We start from the raw sequence: 21140 nt of genomic DNA, 5'->3' as shown, positions 1-21140 counted from the left end.
AAAAAAAATTTTTTTGAGCTATTACATGTTTCTGCTAAAATCCTTTATAAGCAAAAAAGGTTTGGAAAAGCAGACAGTGAAGAGGGTAACGTTTAAGCAAAGCCACAGTCAGGTAGGTCTGGCCGTTTCCCTCCACCCAGATTTGTCCGTGAGCACCAAAAACCAAACCAAGACCCACAAAGCAGCACGCTGCTTCCTTCCACTGGTTTAAATGAATCTATTTTAAGCAGAAAGTCTATTTAAGTGCCCCAGCAAAGAAAATAAGTCCTCAGATGAAACCCACACCGTTTCAGTAACCAAATACCTACGGACAGTCCGAGGGGCTGTGACTTAAGAGGAAATGCATGTGGAAGGCTCGCAGACCTTTTTTTTTGCACAGGTTTCTAACTTCAGCAAGAAATCCCCAGACCCTGGGCCCTACTAAAGGTAAAAGGAATTCTAAATTGCTCTCCAGTAATTCTCAACCTTAAGTGTACACTGAAGTTGCTTTAAAAAAGATCTTTTTTCACTTTAAATACCATTGCCTGGACTTCGCCCAAGGTCAATTAACCCAGAATCCCTGGTATGTAGCCCGGAGCCTTGGTAGTCTCTCAAGCCCCCTAGGGTTCCACTGTGGAGCAGGGCTGATAACCTACTAAATAACCTTTAAAATCCTCAGAAAGGCAGACGGGGACTGGGGGGACTGCAACTACAGCGCGTAAGCTTCAGGGCTGGCAGAAGAGGATATTTTAGGGAGGTAACATTTTGTTTGAGAATTTAATAGATGCACACAAATGCACTTTGAAAGTCCGCCCCATTCCATCTCCAGTCTCTCCCGTGTTCATGTCGTTTTCTCGTTTTAAACCCTCCGTGTCCACTCAGCACTGCGGTACACTGCGGTCTGTGCATGGGTGTAGGGCCCTCTACTGCAGTACACGGAGCCTTCAGGGACCGTTTTTTCCTTGAAGATTCTCCTTCCCCCAGTCAACTGCCAATAGCGCCACAGCTACAGCAGGGCGCTGTGTCCGCCTCTCCCCCTCCATGCTGGGGCTGTGTCTGACTTGTGCATACAGTAGCCACAGCCACTGTAAATTCCTACTTGCCTTGTTGTGTCTGGAAAACACCAGTTTGCTTTCAGCACCCACTGCTCTGCCACTTGAAATCTTTCCACCCTGTTCTGTGATGACCCAAGCCTTTGGGGAAGGGGGGAGAAAGAAGAGGAAGAGGAGGAGAGTGGGGGAGAAAGAGGAAGAAGAGGAGGGGAGGATGAAGTGATGTGATATAGGTGTGATGCAGGCAATTTTTTGTTTGTTTGTTTTGCTAATGTTAGATTGTTCTTCTGTGTGTTTCCTGTAGGGCAGGATGCTGAAATCCTTCAAGATATGAGGGATACCATTTACTGCACTCTTACCTGGTACCAGCCCGTGTTGGGCAATGCCTACCCTCATCTAACCCCCAACGCTTACCACCGCTCACCTTCAGTATTCTTCAAAAGTAATTATTAAACGCATTAACTCAAGGCAGCTGACAAGGGGCTCACTTCCCCAGCACAGCCGCAAATATGGGAACTAGAGTTAAACCTAACTGCAGAGCTACGCCTTCTCACTCTCCTTTAGTTGTGTACTGAAGCTCTGAAAGATGCTAGTAACACATCTCACAAGTTTTAAGGCTATGAGGTGTACAGAGCACGCATCGCCTGCCCTGTCGGGAGTGAACAAAGTACCCCTGGCCGTGGGCATCCCTCCAGAGCCATCAGCTCCTTGCTCTGGAGACAAAAGTTAGCAGCTCTTTCCTTATTCCGAAAGGGTCTGAGGTGGTTGGCTGAGAAATGAGTCTGTGTAACCCTGGTCAGGAGCAGACACCACTTTTAAAGACTGTTCAAGTCCATCACAAGGACAGGAAGTTAAAGATGGGGTTTTACTCTAAATTCAGAAAAGGTCAGTTTCTTCTTCTTCTTCTTCTTCTTCTTCTTCTTCTTCTTCTTCTTCTTTTTTGGTTTTTCGAGACAGGGTTTCTCTGTGTAGCCCTGGAACTCACTTTGTAGACCAGGCTGGCCTCAAACTCAGAAATCCGCCTGCCTCTACCTCCCGAGTGCTGGGCCCTCGGGAGGTGTGCGCCACCACTGCCTGGCTGAATTACTCTTGATTACTGTTGTTACAGTAATGTTAGAAGGAATAACCCATAAATTCTCAGGTTAAAGCTATGCCCTTTTCACTGTTCCCTGTTACCCCAAGCTTCTAAGAAACAGCCAGACTTAGTTGAGTTATATCTACTTTATTTAAAAGCCTTACTAAATATTCAAAGGACACTTTTGTCTTAATAATATATTAGAAATATTTCCCCTAAAAATATGTTCAAAGGCCAACAGTATACAGACATGGTCTGCAGCCAGAGTGACATGTCTTCATGAACCTTGTAAGCCTTCATGAGTCTTCATGAACCTTGTGCTGCTCTCCTCCTGCTCAGAAGGTGTCTGTCCCTGAGGATTCGGTGCCGCCATGCATGGAGCTGGTGCTCAGGGACTGAGAGCAGTCCTCAAGGTTCGCAGAGGGTAGAGTCACAGACATCCTGGCGGGTGACACATGTGCAATGAGGAGCAGATCTGCCGGGCCACCTGCACAAAGGAGAAAGGCATTCAGACAGCGGCTGATTGCACGCATGCTCTCCTCTTCCCACACAGTAGGGGAGACCCTGAGAATAAGGATCGCATACAAGGAAATGTCTTTTCTCAAGTTGCTTGGAATTTCCCTTTACCGTGGATCTCTTGAAAGCAACATTTTTACAGAAGAACGGGCAATAAAAATTATGGTACGCAAGACTGGGCTTTTTCCCTCACTGAGTTCACACAGAGGAGAAGAAAGGGGTCAGCAGGAGTAGACGGGAGATAAAAGGGTGATGGGGGAATTGTCACAGCTGTGTCTGAAACTGTCAAAAGAGTTACTATACAACTGTAGTATAGATGCTAAGTCAGACTGCTAGAGCTAGTCTCTGCTCTTGTCACCATTTACCACTCCAAAGTTCAGTGTTTTCATGTTAAATAGAACAGAACCCATCTTGCAGAGCACATGGAACCCGACCTCAGAGCAGAGCTCAGCACTGTCAACATCATTCAAACCCCAAAACCCCAGTGCAGTGAGTGCTCAGACAGAGCCACTGTCTCCATGAAAGACCCTAATGTCGCTCTCACTGCATCAGAGACTGCAAGCCACTGCAGCAGCCGCAGTGGGGGTGTGCTACTGATTACAGAATCACTTCTAAAAAGAAGCCTAGGAGAGGAGGAAACATCCGAAGGTAGCATCGTGGCGCGGCAGCATCGTGGCGCGGCAGCATCGTGGCGCGGCAGCATCGTGGCGCTGGCCTCTAACCCCAGCCCTGAGCGTCGAAGGAGGAAGATGGAGAACTGAAGTGGCCTGATTAGGAAACAAATGAAAGCATTCCAAACTGAAGCGCAAGTTCGTCAAAGCACTTTGCTTTCCTCCTCCTCCTACTAAATGGACTCTCAGTGAAGATGCATCTGTGAACAACTGCTCACTGATAGGTGCTGAACAGCAGTACATTATTAGTTAACATTTTTATACAACATTGTCTAAGAAAGAAGGCTAAAGTGGTCATTCAAATAGTATTGACATTTGACATGGAAAACATTTAATCTGTACAAAAATTCTACTCCACACATTGCACGCAGTATTAGACCTACAGGGATAGCATGAAAATCAAAATAACGATACTCTGAAAAGCACATCTAAAAATACTTATAGGATATAATTATTGTTAAAATAAACTAATATTTTACAAAGCTATGACCTAGAGTACACAAATAACCAAGAGAAGCATCCAATAAAGGAACGTCCAGCAGCAGAGCTTAGTCTACGATGAAGTTATAGATTAGCACAGGACTGACTGGAGTCTACCGCTGACAGATGTCCCACCCCTATACTCCGTTACTTCCCCAAGTAGCCTGAAGAACTCCATTCCTTGAGTTACTTGGCTATCCCAAACAACATTGTTGCCATAGAGTTATCTAACCGAACAAGACTGCTTTATATAATCTATAAGCATAAATTCACATATTAAATTGTTTAATATGACCTCTTCTGATTAGCAAGTGACCCAAAAAATTATATAATTTCTTATAGAAGTCTCATAATTACAAACATTTTAACGACAAACATTTTAAGGACCTTTCTCCCATCTCTTATCTAATAGTGATCCTGTGGGACACATCAGATGACCAAGATGGCTTTTCTTTTCTTCTTTATTTTTTTAGATTTATTTTATTTATATGGTAACATTGTAGCTGTCTTCAGAAGCACCAGAAGAGGGCATTGGCTCCTATTACAGATGGTTGTGAGCCACCATGTGGTTGCTGGGAATTGAACTCAAGACCTTTGGAAGAGTAGTCAGTGCTCTTAACCACTGAGCCATCTTTCCAGCCCTGAACTGGCTTGGCTTGGCTTTTCTTTTCTTTTTTTCTTTTCTTTTTTTCTTTTTTTTGGTTTTTCGAGACAGGGTTTCTCTGTATAGCCCTGGCTGTCCTGGAACTCACTCTGTAGACCAGGCTGGCCTCGAACTCAGAAATCCGCCTGCCTCTGCGATCAAAGGTGTGCGCCACCACGCCCGGCATTTTTTTCCCCCTGAACTGGCTTTTCAAAGGTGTGTGCTGTGTAAACATCTGTATGGAGTTGCTGTGCATCCAGAGCTCAGATGGCACAGAGTGGACACAAGGATCGAAGGTAATGCCCACTCTCCAGATGTTCCTAACATCCCAGTGCAGACGGGGCGTGCACAATTAAAGTCACGTAGAAGTAGCTGTTGAGCTGGGACTTAGAAGTGTTGGGAAGGCAATAACACAAAGGAGACAAGCAGAACAGATTTAGGTTTGTGTGCAAGGGGCACAGTGTTCTGGTGCCAAATACAAACTGGTCTGAAAAAAATCATGAGTTCTGAAATGCTGATGAAGGCAGGGCCAGCCCCTGCATAAAGAAACGGAGAACTCACAAAACATTTCAAAGAAAATACTAATGTGAACAAATGCACTTTAGAAAAGATACAGATAAGAACAAGCAGAGGGGTCTGTGGCAATGGTCAGAGAGTCAAGATAGTTTGGAGGGAGGGAGCCTGGCACTTATGAAGCATTGAGCATGGGGCTGCTCAAATGGCAGGTCTGATGGACCAAGTAGACAGGAATGAGAGGCCTATGGAGATGTATAGAGATCAGAGACTGGACTTGCTATTCCTTGATCAGTATAGATGCCCACAAGATGCGTAGATGGACTTTACAGCAGGCAACTGGAATCAAAGCTTCCAAAGATTGTAGAACCATTTTAAAAACACAGAACGAGCTACAGACAGATTAGTGTAATGAGCTACAATCGCCTAGAGGGTTGAATGAAACGAGAACACGGTGGGGAGATGTTGGAAGTGTGAAGACATGGGAGAGAAAGTCATAGGGAAGTATTCAGGAAGAGACTGTCAAAATAAAGTCGAGCGTAATCTGTCTAATTCAAAATTGGTGGCACTTGTTTGTAACTGTCTTTAATTACAATAAAAAGGAACTGGAGGTGATTTCATGTTCGTGTGTGTAGTGACAGTGGCAGCTAAGAAGAACGCTGGTTCCTTTCCTTTTTAAAGCTCATGAGTGCATGTGTACACGACACGTATGGGGGCATATGCAGGCCACAGCACACGTGTGGAGGTCAGAGGGCAACTCTGTGCAGCTGCTTCTCTCCCTTTGCCTTTATGTGGCTTGGGGGGTGTCTTAGTCAGGGTTTCTATTCCTGCACAAACATCATGACCAAGAAGCAAGTTGGGGAGGAAAGGGTTTATTTGGCTTACACTTCCATGCTGCTGTTCATCACCAAAGGAAGTCAGGACTGGAACTCAAGCAGGTCAGGGAGCAGGAGCTGATGCAGAGGCCATGGAGGGATGTTCTTTACTGGCTTGCCTCACCTGGCTTGCTCAGCCTGCTTTCTTATAGAACCAAGACTACCAGCCCTGAGATGGTCCCACCCACAAGGGGCCTTTCCCCCTTGATCACTAATTGAGAAAAATGCCTTACAATTGCATCTCATGGAGGCATTTCCTCAACTGAAGCTCCTTTCTCTGTGATAACTCCAGCTCTGTCAAGTTGACACAAAACTAACCAGTACAATTGACCCCTTGTCAACTTGACACACAAAAACATCACTAGTAAGCCTCAACCCTTACAATCTTATTCATCCCCATTCTAAATAACTTTAAAAGTCCCACAGTCTTTACATATTCTTAAATTTTCAATCTCTTTAAAATATCCATCTCTTTTAAAATTCAAAGTCTTTTTACAATTAAAAGTCTCTTAACTGTGGGCTCCACTAAAACAGTTTCTTCCTTCAAGAGGGAAAATATCAGGGCACAGTCACAATCAAAAGCAAAAATCAATCTCCAACCGTCCAATGTCTGGGATCCAACTCACGATCTTCTGGGCTCCTCCAAGGGCTTGGGTCACTTCTCCAGCCATGCCCTTTGTAGCACACACATCATCCTCTAGGCTCCAGATGCCTGTACCCCAGTGCTGCTGCTGCTCTTGGTGGTCATCTCATGGTACTGGCATCTCCAAAACACTGCATGACCCCTTCAGTCCTGGGCCTTCATTTGCAACTGAGGCTGCACCCTCACCAATGGCCTTCCATGGCCTCTCACAGTGCCGAGCTTCAGCTGCTTTGCATGATCCCTTCATGCCTTCAAAACCAGTACCACCTGGGTGACTCTTACATATTACCAAGTCCTGCTGCAGCAGGAGTACAACCTTGGCCATCTCTGGAACACAGCCTCTTTGTGCTTTCAGAAAACACTTCCCAGAAGTTGTCACCTCAATGATGCTGGTCTCTTCTTAATCACCACTAATTTCTTAACTCCAGCTAACCAGCATCAATAGTCCCAGTAATGCAAAGGTTTTGCTTTAGTAGTTCTGGTATCTTGTTAATCACAACTGATTCTTCAGTCCCAGCTAACCAGAACCACAGAATAATCAAACTCCAAAATAGCAATGTCCCTGAAAAGAGTCTTTAATTTTCCCTCTGAAACTTCACAAGCCAGGCCTCCATCTTCTGCACTGTTCTCAACATTATCTTCCAAGCTCCTACACAACATCCGACAGAGCTCTTAACAACGGATGGATCTTCAAGCCCAAAGTTCCAAAGTCCTTCCACAGTCCTCCCCAAAACATGGTCAGGTTGCCACAGGAATACCCCACTCTGCTGGTACCAATTTGTCTTAGTCAGGGTTTCTATTCCTGCACAAACATCATGACCAAGAAGCAAGTTGGGGAGGAAAGGGTTTATTTGGCTTACACTTCCATGCTGCTGTTCATCACCAAAGGAAGTCAGGACTGGAACTCAAGCAGGTCAGGGAGCAGGAGCTGATGCAGAGGCCATGGAGGGATGTTCTTTACTGGCTTGCCTCACCTGGCTTGCTCAGCCTGCTTTCTTATAGAACCAAGACTACCAGCCCTGAGATGGTCCCACCCACAAGGGGCCTTTCCCCCTTGATCACTAATTGAGAAAAATGCCTTACAATTGCATCTCATGGAGGCATTTCCTCAACTGAAGCTCCTTTCTCTGTGATAACTCCAGCTCTGTCAAGTTGACACAAAACTAACCAGTACAGGGGGTCACCAGGCTTGCACATCTCATGAGCCCCAAACAGTCCCTTTAGGATAGGTCATGGTTAAGAACCCATGAGGTCAGCTTAAGAATGGGCTGACATAGTCTTTGCCCTGAAGGCTTCTGTGCAGGGGGAGTAAAGGGAAGGAAAGATAATGGAACGGAGGAGCTGGGCTCTTATCCCCCCTCCTTCTCAGCCCCCCCACAAACAGCAAGTGAGCATCTTCTGTGTGCCAGGCTTTGCTCTAGACTCCGCAGAATATAGCAGTGAGGAAAACAAAAGCTCCAGCCTGCCTAATCTCACAAAGTGACTGGATGTGTGAAAGGACTGACAGCCAAATGAGGAAGGAAGAGCTCAATGCATTAAAGCATCTAAAGAGATGCAGGGAAGGGCAGGGAAGACAGGAAGAGACTGCAGTTAGCCACATACATTTTCTGAACCCCCATTCTCAGCTGTGAGAGGGCCTCAAAAGGGTTTGTTGAGTATTAGGCACCTGAGTTGTTATAAATGCTACTGGAACACAGAAAGGTCACTCAAGTAAGTTAGCTCTTACTCCTAGGTACTGAACAGGAGCCATCCCAACAGGTATCGGCCCTGGGGGAGGGCTACAAATGGCACTGAGAATGAGACTGCATGGAAACTAGCAAGAGAACAAAGGAGGGATGGGGATGGGCGTGGCTTAGTTTGTAGTGCCTGTTTAACACAGACACCTCCAGCATAAGCCACATGCGCTACCACACAGCAGCACTCAGGAGGGTCCGTAGTGGGGTTAGAGTTAGCCAGGGCTAATGACATCCTTAGCCCAGGCTATGTGAGACCCTCTGCCTGGGCTAATGAGACCCTCAGCCTGGGCTACATATGACCTTGTACTCTGGAAGGCCTCCAAATAGTTGTACCATGATTTTAAATAAAAATTATACCAATAAAAGGTACCATCTTATAAAATGCTATTTGCTAATATATACTCTAGGAAGATTTTTTTTTAAGTTCATGAAAATATTTTTTAAATAACCACAGCTTTAGAACTTTAAAAGAAAAAATTTTAGACGGGTTATTTTAAAAAGTACCACTTGATTACTGTTAACAGACAAAAAGGCTAATACCTTCACACCCAGTTACAGCTGTCAGAGCAAAAGAAAAAAAAAACATAAAGAACAGGACATCTTAATAAATCACCATTAGAGCAATATATATTTTTCTGCCTATATTAAATGTAGCTTGATGCTTTAAAGTTCAACTTTAGAATTTCCAGTTGTGTCATTACACTATGATGTCATTGTTTCAACAGCTGGTTTGGGGTCTGAACACAAGATGACTCCTTGATCCCAGGGGTTGCAGTATGTCATTAAGCCTGGCATGCACTTACGGTGGAGATGCCGGAGTCAGACGCTAGATCTGACACTTCCAGACACATAACTTAAGATACTTTTAAAACATTCAAAATACCAAACTTTTGCTTTAAAATACTGAAAATTCATATTTTCCACTCTCGGCTGCTGGGTTTATAAGACTAAGGAATGCAAAACCTAAAAGCAATTTATATGAAGTAAATCAACACTTTTTTTTCCCCCACCCCAGACAGGGTCTTTCAATGTAGCTCTGGCTGTCTTGGGACTCACGCTGTAGACCAGGCTGGACTGACTCACAGAAATCCACCTGCCTCTGCCTCCCGAGTGCTGGGATTAAAGGTGTGAGCCACCACGCCTGACTCAATACAGAATTTCTAATGCTCATTTAGATATGTGTGTATTTATTACGTGTATTTTAGAAATACTAATAATTACGCATCTTACAAGTCTTCTGGGGCTAGAGAATCTGGGGCTGTGGACTGTGCCTGGTGACCCATTATTAGAGCTCTTACCTGCAAGCTAAGAGGACCCCACGAAGCACAGCCTTTCACACAGCCGAGACAGAGAGAAAGAAGCCTTTTCTGGGCAGCTCCAGAGATGGCCACAGAGTCAGAAATGCCTCATCCTGATACGTGTACTTGGCTCAAGACACATGTATAAATTACAGTGTTCTACAAGATGACTACGCAGTGGTTAAGACATTTGACTGTCTCTATTTGGGCTTTTTAAACATGTCAGTAAAGACTAGTTTCTTATAAACTGTGGAGTTAGAGATAAAGTTTAAAAGAACCAACTGCAATCTTTAATCCAGGTCCATGGAATGTCCTAATTAGTCCAGGGGAAAGAATATCATACAACTATAAACATTATTTCACCTATGTAGTTTGGAAAAGAGACATAGTTATAGCTATCTATGGGTCAATTGGTCTATGACTACTTTATTAAAAGATGTTTTTCTTAATTCTCTGAACATTTAATATATCTTGACCATACTCATCCTCAAACTCTCCCCAAATCACCCCCACCTCGCCACACCCCCAACACCAAGTTTTTCTTTTTTCATTTTATTTTATTCCTTTATTGATACCCCAGGCTGGCGGGTAAAGCCCACCCTCTGCTCTGTTCCCAGCAGCAGTGCTAAAATGTTAGGGATGTCTTTCCTTGTCAATCCTGGGTGGCACTTGCCTGTGCTACTCACCAAGCTGCACTGTAATATCCAGTGAGCAATGCTTCCTCAAGAGCATGGACAGGGACTGAGTGACTAGCATAGTTGGTTCACAAAGATGTTTTATGTTTTGTTTTTTGAAACAGGGTCTTGATACATAGTTCTGTCTGTCCTGAGACTATGCATATTAGGTTGGCCTTGAACTCACAGAGATCCACTTGCTTCTGCCTCCCCAGGCCTGGAACCCAGTGCTGGAACTAAAGGCCTGCGCCACTGCACCCAGCCCAGCTCGCTTGTGCGCCCGCCATGCTGTTAGGCATGTGCTCCCAGGGACTGCAATATATATTTTTCTGCCTATATTAAATGTAGCTTGATGCTTTAATATAGCACAGTTCCACACAGTTCTAGCTCGATTCTAGGCACATAGGGGCTCTTGAAATCAAGTAGACTGACTAAGAAACAAACAACCTGCTTCTTCCTCAAGAACCTATGGCTCTTCTTAACAGCCTGCTTGCATTCACTCTCCACCTTGTTTTTAAAAATAGCAACTATTCCCAGCAATGCAGTTGCTTTCCAGCTGTCTGAAAATGCTACAGAGTTTCTGTGGTGTTTTATTAGGCTCTGGAAGCATTTTCCTGTCCACCTTGTTCTCATCTGCTCTTGCTTCGATTCCTTGTGTAAGCAGCTGCTAACCTCTCCTGCTGCATTAAATTCTCCTCACACACTTAACCCAGCCTGCAGGCTTTGCAACATCCTATCAGTGCTTGAGAGCAAAATGCTACCTGTTTTGATGCAGAAGCACACTGGTGATGACACTCAGTGTCATGAGGATACTGAGTTTCCTAGGCCTTCACTTTCCACAGTCACTAGAAACATTTTATCTCTCATACTTAAAGGAGTATTTTAAACTGTTACAACAGGTTACTTTATCCATTTGGTTATGAGCCATTTAATGGCTGAGTTATCTTCCTAACGTTCCCTATCACATTCTGAAGTATGTTTCAGACATGTAAGCCCTGCTATACTTGAGTTTATTACTGCTTGTTTTTCAAATGAATTGACAAATGCTTATCTTAAAATTTACAGTTTAAGACAAAAACGTAGTAGCTTATATAGGAAAAATGAAAGCCCAGGCACCTGTGAAAACAACCCCAGCTCCTTTTCTCTAACGCAGCAATAGTTAATGTGAAAGACTTGTTTCTTCTTATGCCAGCTTCCAGCTGCTTCGCTTTGTTTAAAACTGACTTCAAAGTTTAAACTCTATCCTGTCCCAACAAATAACCTTCCCCAGATGGAACTAGCCAAGTATTACCCTCGGCGCTCTGTACACCACACCTGCAGCTTCTAATTCAGCAGTTTACAAACTTTCCAAAGGGATGAAGGCTTCGTTCCCTGGGCTCTAATGTACCTTTTAGAGAGCTGACGTCCTTAATCCTGGGTGAGTATGCACACACTTTAGAAGGGTTAAAAATGGCCACCAGTGTTTCTACTTTGCTCATGATAAAAGAGAAGGCATGGTATGAAAGTGCAAGAAACTTTACGACCTCCAAATGCAGGGCTTTTAAAAGCAGCAACCTCACCTGTACATATAGAGGCAAGACACACACTGGACTCCTTCTGTGTCCTACCCACGGCACCCAGAGGAGCTACATTAAAACAAAGCTCTGCTCCCCCACCCCCAGTAAAATATTAGTTAGAAATAATCACAATTCCTATTCACAAGAAAGAACTCAGGCCAAATGCACTTATTCCGTTAGTTCCTCCCATAAAACTAGGTCAACAGATGCTTCGTCTAGTGACCTAGTAAAGAAGGAAGCCACACACACACACACACACACACACACACACACACACACACACACACACGAATGTAATGACTATCAGCAAAAGAGACCTTGCCTAACTGATTCTTATCTTTATCCAGAAGATGAGATGAGAGGAAGCAAAGAGCCATGGATCACACTGCAGGTAATCGCAAAATTAATCCAATTCTTAAAAAAGTGAGCGAAACTCATGGGCTGTTTCTTAGAAAGTTATAATTTGCATTCTATAACTCACCTAAGGACTTAACCATTACAAAAAAAAGTTTAGGACCTCCACTGCCCTGGCCATCTGAGGCCACACTGAAAACCCACCAGTTCTCAAGCAGCAAAGGGGAGTACTATTGAGCCAAGGGAGGAGCAGTTAAATGAAGAACGCAGGCCTCTCTTCATGTCGAGGGAGGAAGAAAAGCAGCAGGGAAAGTGAAATCATGCAGCCGCACACAGGCTGAATTCTCCTACTCTAAAACTCTGAAAACCAAAACACTCCAAAAATCAGCAAAACCCAACGGCGAACTCACAATAGAAAATTCCACATCTGACCTCATGTCGTGGCCACAGCCATTATTGTGGACTAAAAAAATATTGTATAAAATTATCTCCGAGCTATGAGGTAAGGTATATCTGAAACACAGTGAATTTCATGTTTAATCATAAGCACCATCCCTAGATAGCATTATGTATATATCAATATTCTGAAATTTAAATAATCTAATCAAAATATTCCTGCCCCAAGCATGTTAGATAAAACTATTTAACCGTCAGTCCTCAGGTCAACAAAACTCGCTGAACACTAAGAACCAGACCACAATGATAGCATGATGTCAACCTGTACTCCAAAATACAATCAACAACCACCAACCACTGTTTCAAACAAACTCTTGGAGCTGAGCAATAAGGGGAAAAAAATGTGTCACAGAGTACAAGCAGTATTCTTTTATCAGTTTCTCTATGATACAAAAACTGTCTCTCAAGCTTCTTTTTAAATTTTATATGTATTTATGTTTTTGTGTTGGGGGACACATGTGTGCACAGGTTTGCAGTCATTCCTCTCCTTCCCCCACAGGTCCAGAGATTGAACTAAAGTCCTCGGGGGCGAGGAGCGTCAACCACTGAACCATCCTGCTGGCCCTTGAGCTTTCCTTCATTCAACAAGAACTTCAGGTAAACTTTATAAGAAGGTAAGACATAAGTGAGCAACACTGTAAGGATTAGGCCAGGCTTAATGGCTCACATCTATACCAATACACTCAAAAGTTTATATGGCAGTGGTTCTCAGCCTATGGGTTGTGACCCTCTGTCACCCACCAACCCTTTTAAAACAGGGGTCACCTAAGACCATCGGAAAGCACAGATATTTACATTATGATTGTATAACAGTAGCAAAATTACAATTATGAAGTAACAATAAAAATAGTTTTATAGTTGGGGTCAAAATAACATAAGAAACTGTGTTGAAGGGTCACAGCATTAGGATGGTTGAGAACCACTGCTATATAGTGAGATGCTGGTTTTTAAAAAGAAATTACAGAGTTTATAAACACTACCCATTTCATTATTCTTGGCCACACAATCTGACTGGGGACATTCAGTTTAAATTATTATACTACAGAAAACATCTGAAAATTAAGTGTTTTAAAATATGAAATGCACAGAACACATCAAGAAAAAGAAACCAAAGTTCACAAGGATACTTTTAAAGAAGATGGGGTTTTATGAAGAGGATGGTAAATACGAGTCACTCATACATTCAAAATCTGCATAGCGGCCCGGACTGAGCACCCGCCTCTGACAGGAGCGTCTGAGGCCTCACTAACTGTGGTGAACCTCTGCTCACTTCCTGCTCTTCCTGAGTCTCCCAGAGCGAGCAGAGAAGCTACTGTCTGGTCTCGCTGGCTTAATGGAGCTAACTCTGATAGAGGCTCTTCCACTGAAGAACCGACCATCTGTGTCCATGGAGCGGGAGAGAGGGGGCAGTCCTTCCTGAGGGTCAGGGGCCTCTGTAAACCCAGCACACTCCTGAGAGCCACATACTGGAAGTGTCACAAGGACCACCACCACTGCTGGTGCTGCCATCAGAGACCAGGGTTAAGAGCCCTTGCTGCAGAGGGCCTGCACGGGGTTTCCTGCACCCACACGGTGACCTAACAACCATCAGGAACTCCAGATCTGGCACCCTCTGTGGCCTCTGATGGCACCAGGCACACACATTGCACTTATACACATGTAGACAAAACACTCATACACATAAAATATAAAAATTAATAAATCAAAAAATTAATAATTCTTAGAAAAAGATCTTCTTTACAGAAACACAAAACACCTCTCTACCAAAACTGGGAAAGACTCATGGTACCTCACAGTATTCCTACTAATAGAAACCACTCTATCAGTGTTAGAGCTGACTGTAATTTATTCTCTGACAAGAAGCAGTTTCTCAACTTCCATGTGTTAGATGGGAGTCCTGGGAGAGGGGCTCTTGCTCTACAGCTGAGGAAAGATGACCTATAGCCAAGTCCATGTCATCTGAGAGCCAGTGGCGAGGCTACTAGCATACCTTACCTTATCCTAATGCTCGACATGGTACTGAAGCCAAAGGGTGACAGACACACACGTCTGTTTGATCCATACACTTCTACTTTGAGTGGGTAATACCGACTGCAAAGTGAGTCTACCATGCATAAGTGCCTCCATATCATGGGAGTAACTTGGAACAGGCTTGTTAGCCTTTACATAAGGTCTGAAGACAGCAGGGAATACAAAGCTAGTGACTTTACATTTGGAAATGGAACCCAAGGCCAGGAGAGAGAGCATCTTCCTGAAATGCGTCATAAAGGCATACAGAGATGTCCTGGGATGGACCACTTTTCCATACTTGGCTTCTCCTAAACATATCTTATTTCAGCACTTTAATCTTTTGTTTTAAATAACCACCCACAATCTTGTAGCCTTGCAGTTTTAATTAAAAGTGGCAAGGTATGGGGTGCATATACATATAGCTTAGTAGTATAGGACTTGCTTACCACATATTCCTAATATCACACGATCTCTCTCTCTCTCTCTCTCTCTCTCTCTCTCTCTCTCTCTCTCTCACACACACACACACACACACACACACACACGAGATCCGAGGAGATGGAGAGATGGCTCAGTGGTTAAGATAAGAGCACTTGCTGCTCTTGCAGATGACACAGGTCAGATTCCCGGCACACACGTGGTGGATCACAACTACCCACAACTCTAATTCAGGATCTAATGTCTTCTGGGCATCAAGCAGGCACGTGTGCACACATATAACATAGGCAAGACACACATATGAAAAAAAATTTAAAAACCTAAAAAGCAAGATCTATCGTACAATATTATTAAATGCCTGGTAGTGGTGGCGCACACCTTTAATCCCAGAGCTTGGGAGGCAGAGGCAGGCGGATTTCTGAGTTCGACGCCAGCCTGGTTTACAGAGTGAGTTCCAGGACAGCCAGGGCTACACAGAGAAACCCTGTCTCGAAACAAACAAACAAACAAACAAAAACAAAACAATATTATTAAACAAAACAAACAATCTACAAGACCCTTACCTATCTACCAGGAATATATAGATGAACCCTCTTAAAGTTTTTCATTCATAAAACAAAACGTGAACTTTGAAATGAATGTTCAGAATTTAAAACAAATAAGGAGACAATTAAAGTTAAAAACACTCAGGATAGATTCAATTTTAATACAAATTTGAGTTCACTGAGAATAAAAACTAAGAGTACTATTAGGGTATTTAAAAATACATTAAAAACAAGTTAGTGTTTTTAAACAAGCAATCCTCTAAATTAAGTTGTTATTGGCTCCGTGTCTAAGTAGGTACATCAACTCTTTGAAATAACAGTACTTTCAGAGACACCATCTGGTAGCACAAAAGCATCTATCCAACTGCCAAAAAGTTGCTGGTTAATTCAGGAAATTGATGATGGAGCCATCTACTCTGAATACAGACCACAATTTACTTTAATAATGTACATTCAATTATTAAAACTCATTAAAAAGCAGTTAAGTACGTGAGTGCACTACTCTGAAGTGTTATGACATGGACTGCCTGCCATTTAGGGGCAAGAATGTCTAGAGGGACATTCCACCACTACCGTCTGGTTGAGAACTGAGAGACCATGTTTTAGTAGACAGCTTTATCTGCAGTGAACTTCCTGTTACTTCAAGCGCCTGTGAGACAGCTACTAAAACAAATCCCCCAGACAACGTTCTATAAAAGCATGCCATAATGGTTTTGAAATGAAAAGAACCTTTAAAAAAGTTACGATAGGTTCACCTATGAAAGAAGCCATGCACTCTGTATGATTTCATTTACATAAAGCGCACAATCAAACAAGTCCTACAAGTCAGGACAGAGGTATGTCGGTGTGGGTGGAGGGAAGGATGGCGAGAGATCATGGGCCTGGCCACAAGCTGCTCTCCCCCGCTGGACACTGCCTGTGCACGGGGGGCTCTGCTGGGGCTGCTTCTTTGACCATGTGTACTTCTCTACATACATATATGTTACTCATGCATAAAAAATTAAAATTGGAAAAGTCAACAGGTTAGTTTCAGCAATTAAAAGGGAGTAGATTGAGTTTTAACTGATTCTTGATGATGATGTAACACTTTGTTACTGTCAAACATAAACTCCTTTAAAAACTCTAATATTAGGCATGAACCTCTTCAGAGGCAAAGATTAGTTTTTGTTTTTACTATCCATAGCTATCTACGTTAAAAACAAACTGTAAGTGAAAAAAGACAAAAACTAAATAAAAACAAACTAGCTTTAACTAATCTTGAAAATATCTCTTGAGGTCTCACTACATTCTGTACATCCTCTCAGTTTCCTAGGGAACGGCAGGCACTGTAACTGTACTGGAATATAACTAACTGTTACTCAACGCTCATTCCTGCCATCTCACTTGACAGACCTACACCAGGTCACAGAGTGCAGGGAAGTCTCAGTTGCAAGGTTCTTACATGTGACATTTGGCAGCTACAAAGGCTGAAAGCAAAGAAAGTAACGTTTATAAAGCAAGTTGGAGCTAAAGCTAAGATAATCTCTTTCTATCATCTGCTTGCTGAGACGGGGATGCTTCCTAAACACGAAAATTTCCCCAAAATTATGGCTCACGATTATCACTAAAACCCCACGATATCATCTGTGCCATCTTAAAAGTGGTTTCTGCCACACTAGCCACTCCTAACTAAATTTGAGAATGAAAATTAAGTCTGACAGTGACCAGTTCTCCTCCCTAAGGCTGGACCTGGTGACTTTTAGAAGAGTCATAGAATGAAAAATGAGCGTTCACACACACACACACACACACACACACACACAGGAAGCCACTTAAAAATAAGAACAACGACATCCCATGCCCTAAAACAGGAGCTTGAAAGATGTGCCACTGTCGTAAGTTTCAGGCATGGGGAAGGAGGATGGACTTCTGCTCACTGCATGGACACCAGTGGGAATAGAGCCACCCAGGTTCTATGTCACCACTACTCTGATAACAGCTCCAGGCTGTGGGGCACAGCTGTGAGGCCCTGGCAGCAAGGTCATCACAGCAGCGAGCTTTGCTAGTCCAGCTCTGGAGTGTCAGGATACAGAGAAGCAGCGCTGCAGTGTGAAAACAGTCTGATACAAACCAGATGGAACTTAAGAGATGGGCAACACAAAGGGAAACAACTGGCTCATTCAACAAAGCCAGGTCCCTGCCCCAGAGAATTCACACAAGACAGTAACAGTCGCCCTCAGTTGATACAAACAAGAAGCCATGTGGATATAGTTGAAAGAATTGTTTTTCCTCAGACTAAACAAAGTTTTGATTTCTAAATTCTTATATTCATTAATTGCAGTTTGGTGTAATGTTGGCTTTCCCTTTTCTTCCTTTCTTTTTTTTTCTTTCTTTTTTCTTTTTTGCCAAAAATAAGTACTTCACTTGTAGAATATATGTATTTTGTGACACCACAGAAACACATGGAAACTAATTTTGTGCTGCTTCCTGTAAAGTGTTATGGATACAGCAAGCTAAACCATTTTGGGGAAACTGGCACAGTTAATGATTGATTAAATGACACAATAATTAGAAAATAGTCAACATAGTATTTCTAGGACCGCCTAAGTTCTCATTGGTACGAAAGGCTCCCAACTGCTACCTAAGTTCCTAGACTCTTAGGTGATAAAGTATTATTGCAATTATATTAACAGAAAAAAAAGCATCTATGTCCCTGCCTGTTGATTCTGGGCTGAGAAGCTGACAACAAATGGATTTTAAGAAAACTTTTGATGGTCACAGCCACTTAGACCCTTCTGCTAGCACGACTCCAAATAGCACGAATATGTATACATTCATTATTAGTTTTATTGTGCTATTACATATTTAACAGAGCAAATGGCCCTCCGTCTTCAATTGAAGAGTAATTATGGTCCCGCACAAACATCTTTTAAGAAAGTACTTCTTTATTTTTCTTATAAAAGATGTTTCCTGTGTTTGCCTTTCATCATAAAGAGTTTTTCTCCGAGAAATGTATGTTTTCCATACTGTCCTGTGTACTCGCATCCAGCCTGAACCAGGGTGTCATGGTGTACGTGCTAGTTGAGTCCGGAATGATCACTTCTCTTTTGGATTCAAAATGTGAGAGCTGAGTCTGCCCTGCACCTGCCACTCAGGCTGAGTTCCTTCATCCACTCAGAAGCTGGACATGGCTATGACCCTAGAGACAGACAGATGCTGAGAGCGCTCTGGCCAGCTAGCCTAGCTAAAATAAGGACACCTGAGGTTATTTTCTAGTTTCCAATGGACACATACCACATGCACTCACATCTATAAAACACACATAAAATAAGAGAACTGTTGACAAAATACAATTTATTAAACATTACCTGCCCAAAGATCTGGTTATAGCGTGAAAGGCACCCTTTCTAGTAAGCTTTGCTGGATATAACTAGACAGTGTGCAAGTCCATGAAAAACTGCTGAAGAAAACAATATGTACACACAGCACACACAAATTTAAACATTCTTTACCTAAACCTAACTTAGTATTCCCCGATGAAGAACAAATGAAACAACATATCTGCTTAAGTCACACAGAACACATACCTATGAGCACTTTCTCACCAGCGTCATTGAATCTCTGGGACAGCACAGGTTCAACTCCTCCCTCTTAAAGGAGCAGCTGCTTACATTATAATTAGGGGGAAAGAAGCAGTTCCCTTCATACAGTCAGGCTAACTATAGCTACTACTTCCAAATTTCCTAATACGCCACATCTTAGGCATGTTTTTCTTTAATGACTGTATCAACCTAAGGAAAGCTGTATCATACCACAGGCCAGAAAAGCACAGAGAGGTTAAGCAACTTGTTCAAACTCACCAGCGGAGGATGGTTTTAACCTAGGGAGCCTGACTCCAGACTGCACGCTCTCTATGCTGTATGGCTCTATATACAGCAGAAGCATAAGTCCCCAAAACAAACAAGCCATTCAGCAGTGTTGCTCCAAATTGTGCTTCCTCTTCTGAATCAGAACTGTGAGCACCAGCTAAGCTTCCACAACTCCCAGTCTCTGCCTTGGGTAGTGTCAAGGAAAAGCCTAGAATCTGGGTCTTCATTAATTATAAAAGCTCCTGTCTGTTTCCATTTAGAAGCGCCATCTGCAGACACCGAGCAGCAACACAGAGTGGCTAGCTCTGCGAGGGAGCACACACAGCAGCTGTCAGTCCTTGGTCCTGATGCTCACCTGAGCTAATCGAGCCCCTTGATATCCAGTATATGGCCAGGTGGACCCGGGCTAGGCGAGAACTTTACTGCTATGCTGGCTGAAACAGTCCGTTTACTTTTTATTTTATTCATATAAACCTTTAAGTTACTAAAGCATTTAGTACGCAATTACTCATCAAGCAGCACAGGTAAGACTTGTATTTGTGGTAAATTCTGTTGGAGAAGATTGTGCTGTGTAAAAGACCCTCGCACACTGGAAGAGCAGATGCTACGGTAGAGACAACACCGACCCAAGTTTCTCCTGCTCCCGGGACTATTTGCTTCATTAATAATAAAACATAAAGATGCTGCCAATCTACACAGTTACTTCAGTGATTTTGGAGGGCATGCAAGATGGCTCAGTAGGTAAAGGCTCTTGCTGCCAAGCCTGCCAACCCAAGTTTAGTCCCGGGACCCAACAAGGTAGAAGGAGAGAGCCGATTCCTGCAAACTGCCATCTGACTTGGGCCTGCACGGCTTACTTTCTAGTGTAATCCTTTATGCAGGCTGCCCACTTCACTTCCCTCCCAGGTAATGTATCACACGCTCCCCATCCCCTGCTTACATCTCCTTTATTATAGACTTACTTACTTGAGTGCCTGAAGGCAACACACACATGCTGAAGGCAAAGGACAAATCTGGGGAGTTTGTCCTCTTCTTCCACCATGTAAATTGTGAGGCTTAACTCTGGGAGTCAGGCTTAGTGATGTCTCCCTGGCCCTCTGTTTAGTTCATTCTTAAAGAACTAACTTAACTGTATACATTTCATCCCTAGATGATCTATATTTCCCCGTCTTTTAAATCAAAGATTTTTCATACAAAAGCTAAAGTTAAAACATTCATCTGGTGTTGGGCAGTGGTGGCACACATCTTTAATCCAGAACTCAGAAGGCAGAGGTAGGTGGATCTCTGAGTTCAAGGCCAGCCTGATCTATAGAGTGAGACCCATGACAACCAGGGCTACACAGAGAAACTATGTCTCTCTCTCTCTCTCAAAAAAAAATCTATTTTAAAACCTACTGCTCCAGAGAAGTGTCTTTTCTTCATAAGGATTATGTCCCTGACTGTATGCAGATATTCTCACATCAACTGAAACACAAGATGATGTGGTGGTATGAAGAGGAATGGTCTTCACAGGCACACAGGCTTGAATGTTTAGTTTTGAGGAAGTGGCACAGTTAGGTGTGGCCTTGTTAGAGGAGGTGTGTCACTGGGGGTGGGCTTTGAGGTTTCAAATACTCAAGCCAAGTCTAGTGTCTCTTTCTCTCTTCCTGCTGCCTATCCAGATGTAGAAGTCTCAGCTCCTTCTCCAGCACCATGTCTGTCTGCAGGCTGCCATGCTTCTCACCATGATTGATGACAATGGACTGAACCTCTGAACCATAAGCCAGCCCCAATTCAAT

At 43.3% G+C, this 21140-nt stretch overlaps 1 protein-coding gene across 6 annotated transcripts in view; it reads right to left on the bottom strand.

The window, feature by feature from the left end:
- 2700049A03Rik (RIKEN cDNA 2700049A03 gene) overlaps positions 1 to 21140 on the bottom strand; it is a 173117-nt gene that overhangs the window by 64428 nt on the left and 87549 nt on the right. For 3 of the 6 annotated variants that reach the window (XR_001780505.2, NM_001163378.1, NM_029818.1), the window contains one exon: positions 2234 to 2593. The exons of 1 other annotated variant lie outside the window; for it this stretch is intronic. Coding sequence is in view for 4 of the 5 variants with exons in the window: in NM_001163378.1 (NP_001156850.1) it covers positions 2442 to 2593 (152 nt within the window). In the remaining variant the exon portion in view is untranslated. Of the gene's footprint in view, positions 1 to 2233; positions 2594 to 21140 lie in introns of those variants that run through there. 2 more of the 6 variants (XM_006516364.3, XM_030246978.1) reach the window with 1 other exon arrangement.

This window comes from Mus musculus, chromosome 12, assembly GCF_000001635.26.
Source record: "Mus musculus strain C57BL/6J chromosome 12, GRCm38.p6 C57BL/6J".
Taxonomy (NCBI): domain Eukaryota; kingdom Metazoa; phylum Chordata; class Mammalia; order Rodentia; family Muridae; genus Mus; species Mus musculus.
Note: the sequence above shows the minus strand (reverse complement) of the source record. Positions and strands in the feature narration are given on the sequence as shown.